The 22,064-nt window shown below is 40.3% G+C and overlaps 1 protein-coding gene across 1 annotated transcript in view; it reads right to left on the bottom strand.

Moving 5' to 3' along the window:
- The window catches only part of grik4 (glutamate receptor, ionotropic, kainate 4), an 89,120-nt gene that overhangs the window by 38,347 nt on the left and 28,709 nt on the right, over positions 1-22,064 (bottom strand). The window contains exons 5-7 of the mRNA XM_010794339.1: positions 14,577-14,738; positions 11,504-11,656; positions 10,255-10,359 (exon numbers count right to left, since the gene is read on the bottom strand). Of these exons, the coding sequence (XP_010792641.1) occupies positions 10,255-10,359; positions 11,504-11,656; positions 14,577-14,738 (420 nt within the window). The remainder of the gene's footprint in view (positions 1-10,254; positions 10,360-11,503; positions 11,657-14,576; positions 14,739-22,064) is intronic.

The following is a 22,064-nucleotide window of genomic DNA, read 5'->3' as shown; positions in this document are numbered from 1 at the left end:
CACACACACACACACACACACACACACACACACACGCGCACGCACGAACGCGCACGCACGCACACGCACGCGCACACGCACACGCACACGCACACGCACACCATCAGCAGCAACACGTCCTCTTCATTGACAGTCTGCACACACCCCCCCATTAGCACTGTCTATCTGCTAATGGTTTCCAAAGCTGATGATGATCCACAGGTATCGGGCTGCCCGCGCACACAATTAATCAAGCGTTCATTTTTATGTTCTTCATTAGTCTACATCCCCTCAAACACACAAACACAAACACACACACACACACACACACACACACACACACACACACACACACACACACACACACACACACCCTGACACACGCTGCCCCTGTGTGATGTTGCCATGATGATCGTGTTAAGTGCTCATCACTTGCGTGTCTGTTCTCCTCTCTGTGCTCAATTTCAATATATTGGTCTGTTTTCCCCGTGAAAGCAACAGTTGTCGTTCCATATGTTGGCCACTTACAGGCTGAACAGAAGCTGGCAGAGCTTATGATATACACCTAAACATTTCTCAACGCACACAAATAAATAGATAAATAAATAAAGGAAACACATGCTGTTGCTTATATGGAGTATTTACTGTAAACACACCAACATCAACACCATCTTCTTCACTTGTTTACAGGCTAATAATAATAATAATAATAATAGTACTTTTTGGTCATTAAAACTGTCAACATCTGCAGGAGGAATACTCATTGTTGGAATCATTTACTCAAGTACTTAAGTAAAAGGTTGACTTAGTTTTACTTTACATGAGTATTTAAATGTTATGCTACGTTATACCTCTCATCTACATATAAGAAGCCAATATTTGAATTTGTTCTCCACTCCCTCCACAGCTTGACTCAATCAATAAATACACATCTTGCTACAGTTATAGCTTAAAATGTCCTTAAGTAGTGTTCAAATAAATAAACTGACCCCCTCCTCCTCTGCCACAGGGTGTCCGCGGGGGCCGGAGCGCTTGTTGACAATCCTGGATTATAATTTGCCGATGTTTTCTTAATGCTGCGTGTGTGTTGCTAAATTGGTGCAGATTGTTTTTCCCTATTTGCAAGTGTTTTGGCACATCTGTGTTTTTATATTAACATCGTTTCTGAAGCAGCAGTGCGTTTCTCCTAATGGGAGCGCGTTTGCACTGATTGGCCACCGTAAGGCATATTAAGTAGTTTAATCTTTGTACCTATTCTGATGCAAATGCATTTGTACCATTGCTTGAGTGAAGTACCTGCAGGTCTTACTCGTAACAGAATATTTTGACACTTTTAGTATTGCTCCTTCAACTTGAGTAGTCTTCTTGTCATTTCTGATAAAAGCCTTGTTGTTTAGTGCAGCTTGTTGTGAGTTACAGAGCGAGGGCTCCGGGCGTTATTCCAGCAGAGGTGATGACGGGAAGTGATTGGAGACGAGGTCTTCTGCCTTCTGTCTGTTTACTTACATTATCTCTGCCATTATTGAACCACTACTGCTTTCTTTTCATGTTTACTGAAATATGAGTGGTGAGAGCCAAACATGTGTCTTGCTAATACCGTGTTTCTTCAAGCCTGTGTAGCTTCAATATATCTTGATGCATCCTAGATTACTCTAAAAGCTTTGAAAGCCGCTGTTGTTTTGGTGACAGAGAGTGTTTGTTTTTCTCTGCACGCTCACCATAGGTGTAATTTACACTGGAGACGCTGGGGAGATTTCCCTTTTACTTTTGCACAGTATCATTTATAAAAAAGTGTTCTGAAGAAAATAACGAAATGTTCACTCACTAATGAAAAAGCTTTCAGAAAGGCTTATTTGCACAATAAGAAAGCATGAAGTGTTTAGAGTAAATCAATGTGCAATCTCAACAACAACAAAATCCCCCGAGTAAAAGTTATGAAAATAATGATCAGTAACTTTGACAATTTCTTGACATAGCTTCTTGTTTTTTCTCAATATTGGTATTTATCTATCCAAAAACTGACCAATTACATTGCCTAAAATGAAATGTTAAATTGGCCCTATCATGCTCAGTTTCAGGTTAATATTAGTGTCTCTCCTGGGACATGTCTCCATGCTTTCACGTCTTTATTTTTCACCCTCTGTCTGAAACCAGAGCCCAGTCTGCACTGATTGGTTAGCTGGCAGGCTCTGTTGTGATTGGTCAACCGCTTAGACATGTCCCGCCCCTTTAGCATATCACATACAATGTTTTGAAGCACTAGCCAATAGGTATTTTAGCCTTTGCAGACCGTTAACATGCACACAAACCTCTACAACCAAGTCCAAGTCAACTTTAATGTCAATCTTTCAGTTTGTTTGTACAGACAGAGAGATCGAAATAACGTTTCCAGCAATCCCGAATACAAAAATACATTAATACAAATATACAAATATATATACAAATATGTATATCCTATTATATACACAATACACAGACACATTTACACATTAAGGTAAAAACACAACAACAATCAATATATAGAAAATAACAGTCACTTCAATATCTTAACTCACTACAGGAAAAGGGAAAACCCCCCAAAAGCACAATAGGGCCTTTTTAGAGACCATTTAACACATCTTCTGAGTTCTTAAGTCTCTGTCTTTTCAACACAAAGTGACGCCCTTGACATTCTCTGAGAGTTGCAGGACAGCAGAGTCATTCAGCCAGGAGCAGACATGACGCCAGGCGCTGTCCTTGGTCCTGAACGAGCCAATGACACTCAGCGAGAATCTGCAGAAACAGAGCTCTCCGTGGTGCTGAAAGCAGACCGAGTGGACCTCTTTGTCTTGCTATTAGCTCGTGTCTCGGTGTGAGTGGGCATTTGTATACACCAGCGTGTGAGAAATATTGTCGGGGCGGAGATATGTGAGAACACAGCAGGGACCTGACAGGCTGTCACCGCGGTGATAAGGCTGAGCAGTGATCGATGAGTGACAGATGGAGGGGTGAAAGTGGCCCGGGAAATGTGCAGCACCATAATGACGACGCTTAGTTCAAGCAGTTGGCTCTTAAACTGGGAGACATAAGAGTGATTTAGTAATGTATGATGGGGGATTACACTCATTTAGAGGACACGTTTTCACCATCAGCTTTGTACTATGAATGATGAGCTCTTATATGAACACACTTTTTTTAAACGTTTAATTATTTGAATTATAACGTGTCCATGCATGTGCTCCCAATATACGCTTTTTTATATACATTGTAAATTAAACAAAACAAACACGCCTTAGTGTACACCCTTAAACTTAAAATGACGTAAAGAAAAATAACCAAGACAAATTCAAATAAAGCCAACATAATTATTGAACTTGTTGCATTGAAAATACATCAAGATTCATATAAATACACATCAGATTAAAGGGGATTTGAACACACAAATATAAAAGCTGAGAGACAGAGTTTGGGATTTCGTCTCTGATTGAGACTGCTGCTAGCCGACTCCAGCCAAACTTTAAATAACAATTCAAGATAAATTCTTAACCTTAAAGTTTTTGTGATACCATCTTGACACGACCCCAAGTTTTCCAGTTCTTCCACTCCACTCTCTCTCTCTCTCTCTCTCTCTCTCTCTCTCTCTCTCTGGTGGTTTCTGTACTAAAGCTGTGATGAAGTGCCTCCATTATAAAACTAAATCGGTGGTTCTCTGTTCTCCAGGAGGTGGCATAGAGTATTTGCAGCCGTTTGCATTGCACAGATATGAACAATGAGGCACGTGCTAACACACAAACACACACAGAATACCATCCTCAAAGTTTCCCACAACCGAGCCTAGCACTGTAAGAGGAGTGATCTTGCCTACCCCAAATTGCAATAATTACTAGTTTTGCAGATTCTTCCAATTAACAGGAGTGCTGCTGTCAATGTGCTTCATGCAGAAAGAGAGGGCCAGTCCAGGGATTCTGCAGAGAGGCTGGAACGCTCTCTCAGTTTGGTATGTGCTGTGGCGCGGTTGGCTGGCAGGCTGCAGTGTGATTGTTTTGGAAAAGACTTGTGCTAAACATGCATAGATGCTGGTGGGCTCGTTGTGTGTGAGAGTGTGCAGAGCCAAGAAGCAGGGGGGCTGGCACAGACTCCATCAATGCTCACACAGGTGCTGACACACACAAGCACGCACACTGTGAACTGGTGTCAGATATATCAGTCAGCAAATATAACACAAAGTGACTCTTATACTTCTGAAAACAAAGAAAATAATTTCAACAATAGCAGCAAGAGGTTGAGTTAGGAAACTGCTCCGTCTTTTAATGTTCCTAAAGAGAATGCAGTCTGTGCATTCAGTGAAACAAGTTGAGTTATATTATCCATCTGTACAATCCAAATATAAGTGTTTTGAAACTTTCCCCTGGTGTTCACTCCATCTGCAGAATACATACCCTCAGAAACACATTCACATTCGCAAGCCCATATAGTTCTAGTCTCTTTTATCTAGCTCATTACACTAGCTTGTGAATAGCCGTAGCAAAAGGACAAGGAGGGTTACAGCGTATTCCTTTAATATGATTAGTCGTTCAAACAGGAAATAGCAGAGAAGGTCAAGTTGCTGCCCAATAACCATTAAATGTGGTGACAGCTAAAACACAGTGCACATAAAGGAGAAAGAAAATGGAGCCCCGCTGTTATTTGACATGCGGAAAGATTGTTACTAGTTATATAGCTTCGTCTTTGCCTCTTCTCTTCCTGGCCTATTTTTCTCTTGCATGCCCTTTCTGTCTCATTTACTTTCCGCCTGTCATCCCCTTTCCTCGTTTCTCTTCCCCCTTTCCCCCCTCCACCTGCATATCTTGCCTCTTCTGTGGACTGTTGGTTACAGGTGCCAGTGGTCGCTCAGCCAGACCATGCACAATGTCATGCCAACTTCTTAAACCATCATCATTGGCACACCTGGCCGCTAGCACAGGAGCATCTGGGAAATGTACTTTGCCTGCCAAAACTCAACAAATAAAGATGATTGCATAATGCAGCGACATCATATCCTGGAACTAAGGTAGGTTAACTCCACTGTCATCTGAAATGGTTGTTTGCAAGCGTAGAAATATTACTGGAATTGTATGTTATGGATCTCTAGATGGTTAATTTTTTAGATTTTATAGCTAAAAGAGTTTTGCATCAGACCAAACTTGGTCAAAATGTATTATGAATGAATAATTTAAACAGAAAAATAAAAAGAACAGTTTCAAATGTTCTGAATGCAGAGTATTAATTCAACTGCCATAATGGTAATATCACAATCTCTCGTTGGTCCTTGATGTGGTTCACACCATGTGTGTGAAAAGTAAAACTAAACACTACAATAATAAATTATAAAATGGTCTTCTTCCTGCCGATCACAAACCAGCAGAAACCGGTGTGCAGTCTTACATGTGTGGAGGTTTGTTTTTTGTTAAACTAGAAATCTATTATTACTTGTCATTTGAATGAATGACATCTAATGATGAATACATTGCTACGGAATCAATGCATTAACATGAATATGTATCTCCTTTAAACGTATAAATGATGACTGCTAATGCATGAAAGAGTAGTTTTGCAAGGCAAGTAGCACTAGATGGTAAACATACATGTGATGGTGACTAAATAGATGGACAGGGAGGCAAATAGACAGACAGATAAATAATGATAGATGGATAGCTAGATAGATAAAATAGAGAAAGGCGGAGCAGAGAGCAGCAGGAAACTGTTCTAATGTGTGAAATGCCTGCCAGAGAAATTCAATTTTTGACAGTGATTGGCTGTATAGTGTTGAACCCCAAAGGAGCTGATGGTCTCACATGTGAGGCGATCTATAGCCAACCACAGGGCTCGGGATGAGCGGATGGTTGATCATACTGACTGAGGAAAATGAGTGGAAGTGGGGAAGAGAAATGGAGATACAGTATGTACAGCATGACTTGTTGCTTTATTTCCAGAAAGTTTTGGTTGAAAGTTGATGGAAGGTTTTCTTTTCTGTTGTTTTAATTTGCATTTATTGGCATAGTTGTAAACTATGAATGGAATTCTTATTTTAACCAGAGAAAATACTTAAAATATCAACTTCATATTCGTTTGTTTGGATATATTTAGCCCAAACTCTTTTAGTGAGAGTTGGTGTGTGGGTAGTGAGCCACCTTCCTTATGTCTGGCAAGGCCCTGGCACCTGTACTGTCTGCCTGGATGAAGCAGCCCCAACCCAACAGCATGTGGGAGGTGTTAGTCAACAAAACAAACGACACCCCCATCCGGTCCCCTGTCTAACACCTTGCCTCTCTCCATTAACATAACTGGCAAGAGTGCTTTATAATACTTCTGGTTGAAATCATCACATTAGGCCTGATAGCATTACCCTTCTGCTTGACTGGCCCAGTGCCAAAATAAAGAGGGGACACAGAGAGAGGCAGACAAGGTTAATAAAGGCGGATGGGATTTCTGTCTGACTCTTTCACGGGTTGCTGAGGTAAGATTTTTCTGACACTCAATCCCCTCATTCACGGATATCAACAAATCCGAAAGGGTGAAATGTTTTAACACAGAGATGTGGAAATCATTTTTTCGTCTCTGTGCTATCTTACTGTTTATGTCTTGTCTGTATCTTATAATAGTATAACAACAAATACAAAAATGCTGTAGATAAAGCAGCAAAAATACAGCTACATTATCTGCTACTGCAGAGGGGTGAATGTTTGTTGGATTATGGACAAGTCAATAACCAGCATACACAATGCAGCATCCACTGGAAAACAGTCAGGGCAGCAGGGAAAACACAGCTGTCAGGGTGAGGGACAGGTATTTCTAGGGAAAATACTGTGCAGTTTAGTATAGCACCATGAACACATACATTTCAGGGATTACATGTATAGCTTTACATCAAGAATCAGGCCTTAAGATGAAATATAAAACACTAAAGTCTTGGCATTTCTAAAAACAGTGGTTTCAAAGCAAATGGTTTAGTATGTTGAAATGATGGCATTCTGAATAATCTGGGACATCCACTCATAAAAAGACACACACGCATTAAGATGCATGCAGATATAATCCTCATTGTCAGCACTGAATGTGAGTGAGGACGAGGAAGGGACAGGGAAAAGAAAACTGCTGTTGTCCAGTTACTAAGGGATTGGTCGTCACTTGCCTTATGCCAAATAAAAGTAGTGGTTAAAGTATAAAAGAGGATAACCCTAGGTAACTTGACTTACAAAATGTCCCTATCTAGTTCAACATGATATGTAGATCTTATCTTAAATCTGTAATGTCCCAGACACATTGTCAAGTAGCCAACTGCTGCAGTATGTCTAGATACTTTGTTGGCAATGGAAACAACAACTTGCCACTTCTTTAAACAGGGTTGGCAGAAGAAATTGAAAGTATATTTTTTGTTGTATAACTCCATCCATCCGTCTTTATTTAGTTGTATGTATTTGTCCTTCACTTTGATTCCCCAGTACAGAGTCTGACACACTGCAATATCTGACAGAACACATTAGTATAAAAAATAAAGTTATTTTGTGACTCATATACATTTATTTTCTTAATAAATAGTCTGAAACCTAGTGTTAGCTGCGGATTACCATAAAAGCAATCATAGATCCTTCTTCCTCTACCACTCAGCCATTCAAGGTTTCTGCTTTTTATGGGCTGATGTTTACATTTGAGCACTTATTTTTCTACCAATAAATCCTTCTTTTTTTTTACCTGCTAGATCAACCATAGATATTTACTGCTGTAGACGGGTGAGCCCCACTGGAGCTTTTTCGAGCTGCTGTTGATGGATGAGTACAGGACAATCACTTTGCCCACACATATTTTCCCCAGCCAGTCTTCAATTTGAAACAACAATGCTCTTGTCTCCAACCACCTCGATAAATTCCCGGTCAGAGGTTCCTTAAGTGTTGTCCAGGAAATATCAGTTTTCCATCAGAAGGTTCTCACTCCTCGATTTCAATATTTAGACAACATTACAATGAGAGAATGTCTGGGAAGTTTTGTGTAATAATGGGTTTTAATGCGTTTATGTCAAAAACTAATTGTTTTTCAGACAGTGTGTCTTAACATAGATATTTTAAAGGGGACCTATCATGCAAAATGCACTTTTTTATGTCTTTTATACTTAAATGTGTCCCCGGTGTGTCAGGGAACTCACAAAGTGTCAGAAAATAAAACCCTCTCTCTTTTCGTCCGTGCGCAAATCTCTAAAAACGGGGGTACAATGGAGCTGATCCAGATTTGCCATCCGATATGACGTAAATTAAGTCATGTCGGATGGTGGATCCACGGCCCTATCAGAAACTTCGCTATCAGAATCAGTGCCCGACGTGTTTTGGACATAATATGGTCTTTGTTTACATTAGCAAGCATCGCTAACACTCAGAGCTAACCTGTACTGGAGAGAGTATGAAGCAGGATAGAAAAAGGAACTCACCCCGTGGTAAACCTGCAAGAAAAAAAGCATTTGAGCTCCATACTGTTTCAGAAATAATCTTTGATGTGGTTTTGAACATGATATGTCGTTTCATCACCGCAGAGTTTAGACTGTGGCCGTTTCTCAATCGCGAGGATGCTTGCTTGGTAGCACATGTCTTCCGAGTCACTTGCTTCAGAAGCTAGGCAAAATCCTTCCTGGCATTCGGAAAACGAAGAGTGGAACAGCCTTACATTTTCTGCCAGAGTTTTGGGGAAATTGGTCCGTGCGCAAAGCATTGTGGGGATTTTAAGGAAGCGAAGTCTACCCATGTGCAGCCTCGAAATTACCCACAAACCAAGGACGCGGCCTCGGTGGAATTCCAAGTATGCTGGAGATTGGAACAGTCCTTCGGCGGCGCTCGATGACGTAGCATCCTTGAAAAATTGGCTTGGAAGCCAGTTTCCTCGAGATTGAGAAACGGCCAGTATCTGCCGTGTCCCTCATGAGCAGGCATAAGCTCCGCCCCCTCTTTTTTTTTTTTTTTTTTTTTTTTTTTTTTTAATTCTTTTTTTTTTAAAGCTTTATACCCCGAATCAGCACTTTAGATATGAGGCATGGCTAGAATGGGTGATCTTTTTGGTATTTTGAGCAAAACACTTCATAGACATTCATTTTTATATATTTAATATATCTGAGACCTATGCTATTGCCTATAAATAGCATGATAGGTGGCCTTTAAATCTGCTGAATGTTTGATTTCTGGATCCCTGACAAGAAACATTGAAAACCCTAGTATAATATCACCAATCCCCAAGCAATTGATACAGTCCAGAGAACAAGAGCAGCAGTAGTTCTGCCATCCATTCATTATTAGAGAGCACTAAAAGCTGCTCAAAGCCTCTCGTCACTTACATTTCATTACTGACTACTTTAATTCCTTGTAATCCTGATAAATGTCTTCAATTTAGAAGAAATTGTAAATTATTTATGTTCCCTGGTGTGAAAGTGAGGCAAAGAGATTCTGAGGGAGACCAAGCAGTTTCAGAGATTGCGCAGTGTGGTTCAGAGCACAGACTCAAATGCCTGTGGTGCATGTAGAGTATTTTCAGAAAGCCAGAGAGAACAACAAGACCGCTAGTGTAGGAAGCGTGAAATGCCAGCATCCACTGGGGCAATAATGGAGTGACTGGAGTTTGATCAACACCACCCACAAATTCCTGCTGATACAATATAGTCATTTTGTGACTAAATGTTCTTTCATTCCATAGAGAATAACAGCTTCACATTTGTATCTAAAAGTCATCAAAAGTAACTGAGGAATATCTGTAAAACCCATAGCAAAAACTGTCTGCCCTGCCAACAAATCCAGTATGCCTCTTTGCACCTTCAAAATGGCATCACTACTTTTTAGTTCTATCTTGACACTCTTGCCAGCATGATAATGGGAATTGTTTGGACCAAAAGATGTCAGTTGAGCTGGTGTTCAGAGCAGAACCCCTGCAAGTGTTATCGCCGCTCCCTGCAGTACAATACAGCACAAGTTACCTCACTGCCATAAAACAACGGTAACATTTGCCCATAGAAGTGCCCTACAGAGATCAGGAAGGTGTGCGCTGAAGAGCTTTGTGTTCAGCAGTAACAGCTATATTATGGCCAGTGTCTATCAAAAAAGCAAATGGAAGAATCTTTGTGATTCACTTCTGGTATAGCACACTATTTATATGTAAATGCTCTTGAACCAATGGGATGGACTACAAGCTGTTGAAAGGCAGTGCTGATGCTGAAACCATAGCATGTGGTTACTTTGAAGACAGATAATACCAACATAGGATTTGTAGGATTGGGAGTTACTTTACCTGCCTTAGGCCATCTTTGCTGTTCTGCATGATCCTCAGGATGTAGTTAGACCTCTGACCTTTGCTGTTGAATTCAATGTGGCCCGTTAGACCTTCCAATTCTACCTATCCAAAAGAGAGACAGCAACATGTTAAAATACCTCCCAAAGAAATAGAGCCTACTCCCTCTAAGCAGCAGCTATAATAGATCTCACTCGAGGCTACATTAGCACTACTGGCTCTGGATCAGCCTCTTGAAATGTGTCAAATGTATAATAATAATATGAAGAACGAGGCTGTTATATCTTCAATTTACCACGGAATAGACAAGCCATTAGTCAGGTCTTCTTCCTCTGAGAGAGGAAGACAAACAGTCTGATATCGAACACATCACATTTAAGCATTTTGATAGCCCTATCAGTTACAGCCATTTCTCCCTAATAGGATGACACATTTTATTCACTGACAGCTAATCTTTATCCCTCCTTCTCTGTTGTCTCTCAGTATAATGTAGAGACAAGATAAACTGACCTAGTGGATAAGGAGCGTATAAAAGATGAGAGCACAGACTATTATACAGTGTCATCTGTTGTCAGCGATAATATAAGGGCTTTAAGATAACCAATTAATATGCAACATCAGGAAAGCAAAAACAAAGCTCTCAATAAGCTTGGCAATATCTTTATCATTATCTGGTACCTTCTAATAATGACATTCCCTGCCCTTCTTGTTGAGTGAGAGAGTACGAAAACAGAAATGAAAACTTACAAAACTGAGAATTATCTTTAATTAAGGATAATAGTTTGCCATTTTGGGAACATACTTTTCTGTCTAGAGTTAGATATCAGTTAAAAACATCAGTTCTGTCATTTCGGTGATTTGCTGCAAGAATAAAGCAACTGGTTAGTTTGCTTAGCTTCGATAAACATAACGTCTGGAAACAGGGAAAGCAGCTGGCCTGGCGGTGTTTAAAGGTTTTTGCCATGGCGCAGTGACTTTCTGGAGTTTCTGCTGGTTTCTCATGGTAAAACGACGAGGAGGTAACTGCGACCGCCAAGAAAAAGCATAAAGTTCTGTTAGCTTTAGACTTAGCAAGGCTGGCTGTAATCAGTCTTTATGCTAAACTAAGCTAAAAAATAGCTGTCTGTAGATTAGGGAGATTTATATTTACAATACAGACAAGGGAAAGGAATCAATTCGTTTTCGTGTTGTATTTGTTTTGGTGTGTTTTGTCCTAGAGTATGTAAAACTAAATTAAAGTTAAACTTACCATCCTCAGGTAATTCATCAGGCTGGTGCCGTGCTCCCAAATCTTGGAGGACTTGCAGGAGAGCTGGGTGGCGCCAACATTTTGGCTACGGTTCAGCTCCTGGACGGCCGCCACCACCGCGTATACTGCATCAAAGAGCAGGGCTGAGGAGAGCTGCAGAGGGGGAGAGAAAGTGCACACATTATGCATTCACACACACACACACAGATGCAAAGACTCCAAACTGCAAGTGTACCATGTTGGTAGTTAGCGGTCAATAAGGGGTTAACCCATCCCTGGAGTGGCAGTGAGATTATTCCATTAGATCATTAGAAAGACTCTGATCTGCTGACAGCGTTGAAAAGCATCTCTCTCTCTCTCTCTCTGTCTCTCTGTCTCTGGGAGAGACACTGTCCTTCCTTCTCTTATCCCCAATGAAACTGGCACATCCGGACCATTTGAATCACCGCCTGTTCTCAGCGAAGGCCAGCTTCAGGCAGCTTTTCCTCTCATCACCCTTGTACAAACAGCCCCCTCATCACTACCACTGCATCCTGCTATGTACATTTTATTAAAATGCATGATGCGCTGCATTAGAGGCCAAAGGAGGGTACATCAGTACAGTGCGGTGCGGTACATCTGTGTAATGGAAATTGGGATGAAATGGCCCTGATGTTTGGTGGATATTGGAAGAGGGAGGGATGGTGATGCATAATAAATGTTGGATCAAAGAGAACAATAAGCCATTAAACTGAAAACCTGTGATGTCTTACAACCTTAAATTGGCAAACATAATTGCTGGATTGCACTTTAAAGCAAAATGTTGCGTACAAACAGCCTGTGAAGACATTACAATCAGCACTGTGGCTTTGACAGATGGGAATAATGTCTTATTGTTTGTTAAGTCAGCATTAAAAAGTAAATGGCAAAGTGTTTCTGGTTATATTCCACTCGTATCTTATCATATTTATGCCGTGAAGCTAATAGGGCCATTGCATCTACTCATCTTCGTAAGTGGATAGGAAAGTAAATATGCACAATAGGTCTGAATCTTGTCTACTAAAATGATCAAGCAGATTTTATTATGATTTTATTTTTTATTGTTTTGACAAAGTTTTCAGCAACATACTGTTAGTGATCTTTTCTCGGCGTAGCAGCTCCTCTGTCACAGGTGTTCTCTCTTTGTGTGCCAACATGAACTATTTTGGGCTTGTTTTACAAAAAAACCCGTTAATCCTTTGGTTGTACCGGATGTTCTGTAACACAAATACAGTCACGTCTTGTTTATCTACTGATATTTTAGTCTACTTTTTCTTCATGCTGATTTGAGAATATAAATACCTCCCCAAAAGCGCGAGACATTTTTAGGCAGCGTTGTTTGTCCTACACTAATTTTGTCTCCTGTAAAACTTTAAATCTATGCTGCATCTTTCGAAGTTGGCATGGTGCACGACTTTATCTTTCAATGCATTAACAGTCTCAGGTTGACATGCAAAGAGGTCACATGTGTGCATTTTCTGTGCGTATGAGCCCCACAGTTACAATTCCTCCAGACCTAATTACAGTAAATGAAAAGACAGCATATTATCTACGTGCATGTCTAAATGAGTTAATGACTTTCTTGCTCTGCGTTCATCAGCCTTTATTCTCTCTAGTTATTAGCGAATTAGTCACAAGTTCTAATTGCCGCAGGCTCAAAAGCATCCGAGTGACCTGCTGTGCCCAAAATACATTTTTACATGCTATTCTTAACCTGTTCCACCAGCCAACGGGGGTCATGGGCTTAAATGTGTTTATTTAGTTTTACATAAAGTCAGGGATTAATTCAATAATTTCCTTTACTGACTTTGATGTTCCTAATGAAGCCCTTGAGAACATTTGCAAAAGCTGTTCATTTGCCTCGAATATGTTGTTCTTGTTGGGACTGTTGTTAGATGTTATTACTTAATATTCACGTCATTTTTAGAAAAGATAGGACAAAAACATTTCCATTTGAATTACTTTAAAAAATATATGTTGGTTTAATACTTGAAGATATTTACAATTATACTGTTAGCTTGATTGGTTTCGACACTGATAAATGATTGAAAAATGACTTCAATATTGATGGCATTGAAGATTTATTATAGTCTCATATGTATAGTATACTGTATTAGGAGAAAGTTAATTTCATCCACTGTTGACATGAAAGACATGACACTGCAATACTTCTTTACTGGACTCAGAAGCAGGAGTTCATCTCATAGCGGCTCAATTCCCTCGTTACTTTGAGATGCCGTTTTTACGAGTGACACTTTCTGGGTGAGAGGGCTTAATCCTGAGAGGGATTATTGGGCAGTGAGATAATACTCATAAATTGAGGTCTCATAAACAAGCACTCATTTACGGATGGGTGGCAGTCATCACTTTCATGCAGGTCATTAACGACATTTTATCAGCTGAACAGCACGTAGAAATTCCAGACAAGTCTATCTCATAAAACAAGTATGAGAGTGTTCTACTGTCAGTACAAAATATTTATTAAGGTGGGCTCAAATGTAAAAAAAACTGTATTTAATCGAGTTTCTTAACATAAAAGCCTGCAACAGTTGTACTTTCATATTTTAACAGTAGCTTAGTGATTTGAGGCTGTTTTGAAGTCACTCATTCATATATGCAGAGCAGGACATGTTAAACGTTGAGCAATCTTTGGATGATCAGTGGAATTAAGAATTTTCTTTTGCATCTTCTTCTGAAGGAAATTTAACAGGGATCAATTTTCAATATATTAAGGAAGGTGGATGCTGCAAATTAGTTGTCTGCCAAATAACAACTGCCTACAGCAGCACCTGCTAATAAAACAGTTACCTGGATAAATGTCAAACCGTGGTATTTTTGTGTATAAATGACGTCAGTATTTAGTTGGATTACTTTGAGATGCAGCAGCACACTGGAAGAATATTGGCTCTGAAAACCCTGTCTGAACTTGGTATGGGAATAAATAAAAAAGGCTTAAACCATTATTCTCACATGAGTAACCCTCCTCTTCTCTGTGTGTGTGTGAGATCATGTGTGTGTGTGTGTGTGTGTGTGTGTGTGTGTGTTGTGTACTTACTGGGGTGCCAGCGAAGGGTGCATGGTCACAGTTCTCTTGCCAGGAGCGGTTGAGGCTTAACACAAAATCCTGGAAGAAGGGATGAGTTTGGTTGAAGACTGAAAATCCAACTATGTTGACTTGTTGCTCCACCACGTCGTCCAGTCGAAGTAGAGAGAATTCCTGGAGGGCAAAATGAGAGCGAGACAGATGGAGATTACTGGGTGAAAGCATTTTATTCCCATGAAAGCTGTCACATTCTGCCATAATCTACTTTGAACAACACCAAATGATACATTGAATCATTGTCAAGGTAAAAAGGGCATGTGTTGATCAAATATGTTTACATCCGATTTAATCCGCCTCGCTTAGCATTCATAAACTCCCATTATTCCGCCTGATTGACATGAGAAAGCTGCGGCAATTTGTTCATTCCCACCATTTAGCTATGAGCCACTGCACAAAACCATGCATTTTGAACTGGCCATATGCTATTCTTGACATATGGACCATTATGTTAATACTGGATTGCAATGTTAAGGGCCTACATTAGAGCGAGATGGACAGTAAAAAGAGCTTAAGACGGACTGGAGACAGTAAATGGGGAAGAAAATAAGGACACTGAGATAGGGCTGCTCAATTAATCGTATTTCAACCGCGATTACGATTATGGCTTAGCAACGATTACGAAAACAACGTAATCGAAATAAAACGATTATTTTTTTATTAAAATTTTATTTTTAAATAAAAAAAATTGTTTTGGTTTTTAAGTTGAATTATACTTAAAGTTCAGGGTAATCAACTGCTAAAAACATACTGTTCACATTTTTTTTCTCCAATAAATGGATGTTTTCAAAGTCAATGAAAAAAATCGCAATTCCAATTATTGACCCAAATAATCGAGATTATGATTTTTGCCATAATCGAGCAGCCCTACACTGAGACTGATTATTGAGAAAGTGAGGCAGAAATGCATTGCATATTAAAATGCTCTGGGTTAGGAGGAGAGAAAAAATATATATGTTTCTTATTTGGCCATAGGGACATGGTGTTTTTTCTCCACCTGGGGAACAGCAGACAGGGCACAGGTGGAGTTAGAGATGAGGAAGACATGGAGGAGAGGGAATGCTGTGAGCGGGGATGGACGTTTCCTGAAGGTTAATAGAGGTGTCAGAACCTGGTGCCCCCTCAGGTAGCAGCCTTCGTCTTGCAGCCTGTCGTGCCACCAGCTTATGACAGCCAGACCAGACACAGTCTACCTGTCTGTCACCAAGGCCAGGGACACTCATAATTTAGAGTGATTGGAGGGGAAAGTAAGGTAGAAAATAAAAATGTGTTGGTGTGGGAGTAAAGAGGTGGCAGGGGGGCATGCGGGGAACAAATGGGAATAAAACATGATAGCATGTGTATGGGATACAGTGGTCAACAACTTGGAAAGAGGTAGAGAAGAGAAGCTAGACACCTGTTAATGAAAGGAATCAAATGTGTCTGGAAAACAATGATCAAAGCCCTCGACGACCAGCTTTAAACCTCCTGCTATGTAGAAACCCAGGGTGCGTGTGGTACAACATTTAAGGAATACGGCAAAATCTTTCAAACAACCCAAAACATTTTTTGCCAAACAAAGGGAAGTCATGATTGTGTTCTGGAGAATTCAAGCTAAGGCATGACTATGCTGCAACAGAACATGAAAAAATAAGAAATTGCCTTTTTCATCTGTAAGAACAAAATGGACGAGAGGGATTAGGCAAATGAGATAATGGACATTCACACGCAAAGAGGGAAAAGGGTCAGTGAATTAAATAACTGATAAGCAGGTAGGTGGAAAAGGCTCTCAGACCAAGAGGAACATGACTCATTCTATGTGAAGACACCAGTGCACTGATACAGACTCGGAACAGAGCAGGGCGGAGGAAGCCGTAGATATTGTCCCAAATGTTTAGCTTCTCTAGCAGGCATTCGCGCAACTTTGCTGGATGTTGATTACAAACAACTGTGGAAAAGTCTGCTAAAAATATTCCAGGTGGAGAGGGTTTAAAATTAGCTACAAGGACAATAGACTTTGGGAGCAGCAAAGTTATGTGTGATACGTGAATGAAACATGTCCTGGGCTGAAGGAACTCTTCACCAGGGAGAATGTTGTTATATATACTGTATACTGTATCTGCAGGTGGTGTGCTGTGATGAACAAGTAAATCATTTATATTTGTGCTACGTGATTCCACATCTCCCAGGCATAAAGTGTCTTTACCTCTTCTTATATAATATCTTTAAGAAAATCGCCTCCTGGCCCATTTGGAAATCAACTGCATTTGCAGAGGATCAGAGAAGGCAAACATCTGATCCCATCTCTTTCACTTGGCCCACAGATGAAGCTGATTGAACTTAGAAATACACAACTCTGATCGTTCAGTTTGAGTGGAGAAGTCTGGCGTCCAATTCAAGAAATACTCAATCTGACCAGATTGTTATTCGTCATTAACAAATACTACTTTAAACTGCGTTGAACCCTGAGGGCGTTTGTTACAGAACCTGAACTTTACAACATGCTCTTTAAACTTTTGTTCTTGTAAGAGTAGTACAGTATTTTTTTTCTGGCCTTATTCTTTTTTTTTTTTAAACGTTTATGTTATGCGCTTCTCACAAGATTTAAAAAAAACAACACAGAAAAAGACATTTCCCCCACTGTTGAGATTGTAACGTTTGTTGTTCGATTTTCCACTGTGTACAGGTTTAGTTTCTGTGTATGTATGGTATAATTGACATCTCTATTGAAACTTTAAAATAAATGTCTCGTTATTTGTGTGGTCGAAAGACAGCTTACAAATTTGAGGGAAAAAAGGCTAAGGGGCAAATCGTTTTGATACACAACTAGAAGATGAGGCAGTTACATTTATTTGGATGTGCTGCTTGCTGCTCTTGTACTTCATAAGACATTTCTGTTAACGATGAGAATAATGGTCACTGTGACTCTTTTACTCAGATATAAACAGGATTAAGTTAAATTGATAGCCTGCTGACTTGATTTTACAATTTTCTCAAATTATAAAAAAATAAATAAAAAGTCTAAGAGTGCCAAGAGAGGGATTATATGTTCCTCAGTAAAACTAGATGAACAAATATTCCCAGTCTTGATCACGTCAGGAGAACATTTGAGAAATATTTTTGACACTGTCCTTTATGTATTTATTCTTGTTCATAAACTCAAAGGTGAATGCCATACATTCCTCTTCATTATATGGTCTCTCATCTTCATGTATATTTAGTCATCCCTTCTGGGGCCTCATAAGCCTTTTGGGACTGACCATATAATTACTTGCTAAGAGTACTTTAATAGATCATTAGAAGCAGAGCTGTGCAAACGAGTCTATCATTAAGCATGCCCCTCAAGCGTGCCTGTATGTATGCATGTGCATACACATGAGAGCTCACGCACAAACACAAATTGGAAATTGCACGTGCACGCCCACACACAGAAAAATAAATCCCTATAATTGAGCAACCTGGGCAGACTCACTAAAGACCAAGGTCACCAATATATCCCAGGGCCATGTCTGAGTAAAATGACTGTGATGCTTTCGTGGGCTTTCAGGCCACAGACACTGGCACACATTCATATACAAATTCACACACATACATAGCCGGACAAAAGCACAGCATAAATCCTTCTACATGAGCAATTATGCTCTCTTGCATACTAAATAGGTGGAGTGAAATGGCCAGTTCTGAGCAGAAGACAGTTGGTTCCCAGCATTAGAGAAATGAAAAGGCAGAGATGAAGGGTAGAAGAAGAAAGGAGTGAAAAATCCAACTGTCCAACCAACTGGGGTGAAAAGGGTAGGGAAGCAGAATGATGACGAGGAAGATGGAGAGAGAGAGCGAGAGAGCTACTGTATGGGTTGGATCAATGGAGAGAAGAAGGTGAAAGATTATTTTAGCACGACTGAGAGTTTAAAAAGCAGTGGGGGAGAAAGAAAGAGCGACAGAGCGAAGATGTGAGCGAGCAGGATGGTGGGAAAGCGCATGGGAGTGACAGCCTGGCCGTGGGCCCCCGACACCGGCTGTCACCTGAAGATCAATCAGCAGTCGGGGCCCGAGCCAACCAACCAAAAACTGGTGCTTCACCCTCCTTAAATCGTGTCCTTCTTCCTCTGAAAACCTCCTGATCACGAAGTCTCCATCTTATCCTTTATTTATGTCCCGTTAACTATTCTGTCAATGTCTCAAAGTTCAAGTTCAAATTCTTTGTCCTTATAGGGTGTGCAACAATTACAGAGAAGGAGTCATTGGCAATTAAAATATTGGGTCCAAGGCACCATACTTCAAAGCTCAAAACATATATATGAAAATTGTGCAAGTAGAGTATAGGAAAAATCGGTACCTAAGACATAAAATATAGGGCTAAGATATAAAAAAATAAAGTCAAAAAAGGATAACACATTTGTGTGGACAGCATTGCAATAAAGAAACTGAATAAACGGTCTCATTGATAGAGATGGAGGCATATCCTGGCTGTTGCTTTCTGTAGTCAACAATTAGGTTTTTTGTTGAGTTAAAATCGAGAAGGTTAATGACCTTGCACCAAGATGTCAGGGCTACAAGCTTCCCTTTGCAGGCAATCTTGTTGATTTCTATGATCAGACTGATGAAGCTGTTTGTGACCACAAGAAGAACAAAAGAGGGCTGAGAACACTGCCCTGAGGGGCTCCTGTGCTGAGAGTCAGGTGGAGGATGTTGCAGTGTTCATCAACACAGCCTGGGGCCTGCCCATGAGGAGGTTCAGGATCCAGTTACAGAGGGCGGTGTTGAGCCCCAGGTCTCTGAGCTCGCTTACAATCTTGAACCGCATAATGGTGTTGAATGCTGATCTATATTCTTTAAACACTATTCTCACATATATGTTATTCTAGGCCCGTTGGGAGAGGGCAGTGTAGAGGGCTTGGGTTGATGCATATGCCTGTATATCTCTTTGGTCTGTAGGAAAATTGAAATGGGTCCAGTGAGTCGAGGGGGAGGATGTAATCAAGGCTTGGAATGTCCGCTCAAACCCCCTTATGATGGATAAGGTTAGTGCTAATGGACAGAAGTCAACAGCGCTTCTTTGGAACCGGGATAATGTTGTACAACGTGGTGTCTGCAGACTGGAGCAGCGAGAGGTAAAGTACTGTATCTCAGCCAGAGATTTCCCTGGATTACACCGATTGAAAGATTTACAAACATCGGCCCTGGATATTGGGAGTGGGCAGGGGTCCTGGGCCTTTAATATCCAATCCATCCGGAAAATAAAAAGTAAACATGTTCAAGCTTGATACCTCTACATAGAGCACAGCTGATGTGCTGATAGTATCTCTGAAGGACTTGCCACAGCTTGACAATGTTAAAATCTCTGGCCACAGTAAAAGCAGACTCTCACTGTTACATATATACTCTTTAATTATTTTGAATGGACTTTTAGATGTTTTCTGTGATTTATCTTACTTTCACAAACTGAGCCATTCACGCCTGCACTCATGTACATTCACCAGCAGTAAAGCCCAGACTGTTGGACCACTTGGTGTTTTTTATGATGTGGTCAGCTTGAGCAGTGAATAATGAGATCCCAGGAGGACTGACGTTGCTTACTGTATAGTACTCTGTCATGAACCATACACCACCATCCCTATGCATATCTCTTACCCATCCAAACACAGATTTGCAGTGGTGTAAGCCTCTATAAACCCATCCTAAACAGGATATCCAAAATGAAACTCTTTACACCAAGCAGCCTGTTTTAGCTCTTCTCTTTGTGCATAGATCTCATCTCCCTAAATAGGATATAAATGCAGAGATTATAGCATTTCTCTAGGTTTCAAGGACAGCCACTAAATCAGACTGTAGCTCTGCTGCATGCATGGTACAACATCCTGTAACTGAAACACTGATATCTCAACTAGAGATGTGCTTTTGATAGATGAGCCTTTCAAATGCAAGTTAGAGGGTACTGTGTATAGCATTGTGCAATATGTATGCATGCTGTACAGGGAGTGCTGCTTCACTTTTTCACATTGTGAATATGAAAACTCTTTTTCAATGAGTTTCTTTCATCTGAACAGTTTATAGAACATTGTCAGTCGCATTCAAAATAACAAAGTTAGCTGAAATAAAAAACCAACCAACAGTCACTGTTGGTGTAAAGGTGATAATGTCACAATGTATGTCGTTTTTGTGTCCACATGGTAAATGAAAGGCACATTTTTATTCTACTACTTGCTCATATGTTTGTGTAAACAAATCCAGATGTAAAAAAGTGAGTATTCGGGTGATTAATGCTAGACTATGTTCTCCAGCTAGTTGCTAACTGTATCTGTCCGCTATTTGTTGGGCTGCTATTTGTTGGGCTGTTATTTGAAACAAGGCTAATGCAAGTGTAAGGACTGAACTCTTGAACTTTCGTAGTAAAGTTGAGGGCCATAAAACCGAAACAATGAGTTGAAAGATGCTAAAAAGCTTAGTACACTGCAAAGTTGGGTACAAATCCTTTGTAGATTGGCACTACGAATTACCCCTTTCACTTTACATTGACATTTTGCAGTCCTTTCATCCATTGTTAATATAAGATGTGATTAGTACAACTTTGAAGAGACATAGTCATGTTGCATTCCTCGGGTTGCTGTATCCTCAGATGGTAAAGACATAATCTTCTTCTGTGCCCCAGATAAAGACAAGGCCGCAAGGGGTGATAATCACTATTGACAATTTGAAAAGAAAGAAAACTCATCTCCCCCTTCTTATCTGGCATGGCAGCCCTGGGAAAGAACAGACAGGCTTCGGTAGCCTATATGATTGAGTAACATTTCTGTAAATTGCATATTGATTTTCCTAACGATAAAGAGCTAATTAATGACGCCCCTCCTGTTATGCTTGGGGAAGGGTATAACAGGATAAAACCTGTTGGCCTCAGGAGCTTAATGAAATCCATTTCTTGTGGCACACTGATTATTCTCTAATAGCTGGAATGTCCATTCAGTGTTTTTGGCAATAAGTCATTTCATGCTTGTGTCAATTGCCACATAAATTCAGGCTGAGCTCTAAAGCCTCACGCAGCCTCTTAATTACGATGTTCTCAGTGAGCGTGGGTTGGGAGGAGAGGAGGAGGGCATTACCAAATTTCCTGCTAACAGAATTGTTATGAACCTGAGATGTGATAGCAACATTTGATGAATGATGTGAATTTTCTGTTTATCATATTCAACAGCTAGCCATGCAAACTGTTATTGCAGCTCCGACAGAATCTGCAGTTTGGGTTCTTCTTTGTAATGTACATGCATGGATTGTATCCAAGGGATCCCTCTTGGTCACTAGCCTGTCACTTACATCATTTCCATTGGCCAGCTAGTTTGACTCACTCCAAGATGACCATGAATTTACCATAACACATATCTTAGCACAGCATGCCGGAGTTGATACATTAACATTGTTTGAAAGCATTTAATAGGCGCATAAATCAAAAACAATATGGCAGCATTCCTG

Source organism: Notothenia coriiceps, unplaced genomic scaffold, assembly GCF_000735185.1.
Source record: "Notothenia coriiceps isolate Sejong01 unplaced genomic scaffold, NC01 NC01_scaffold00037244, whole genome shotgun sequence".
Lineage (NCBI taxonomy): Eukaryota > Metazoa > Chordata > Actinopteri > Perciformes > Nototheniidae > Notothenia > Notothenia coriiceps.
Note: the sequence above shows the minus strand (reverse complement) of the source record. Positions and strands in the feature narration are given on the sequence as shown.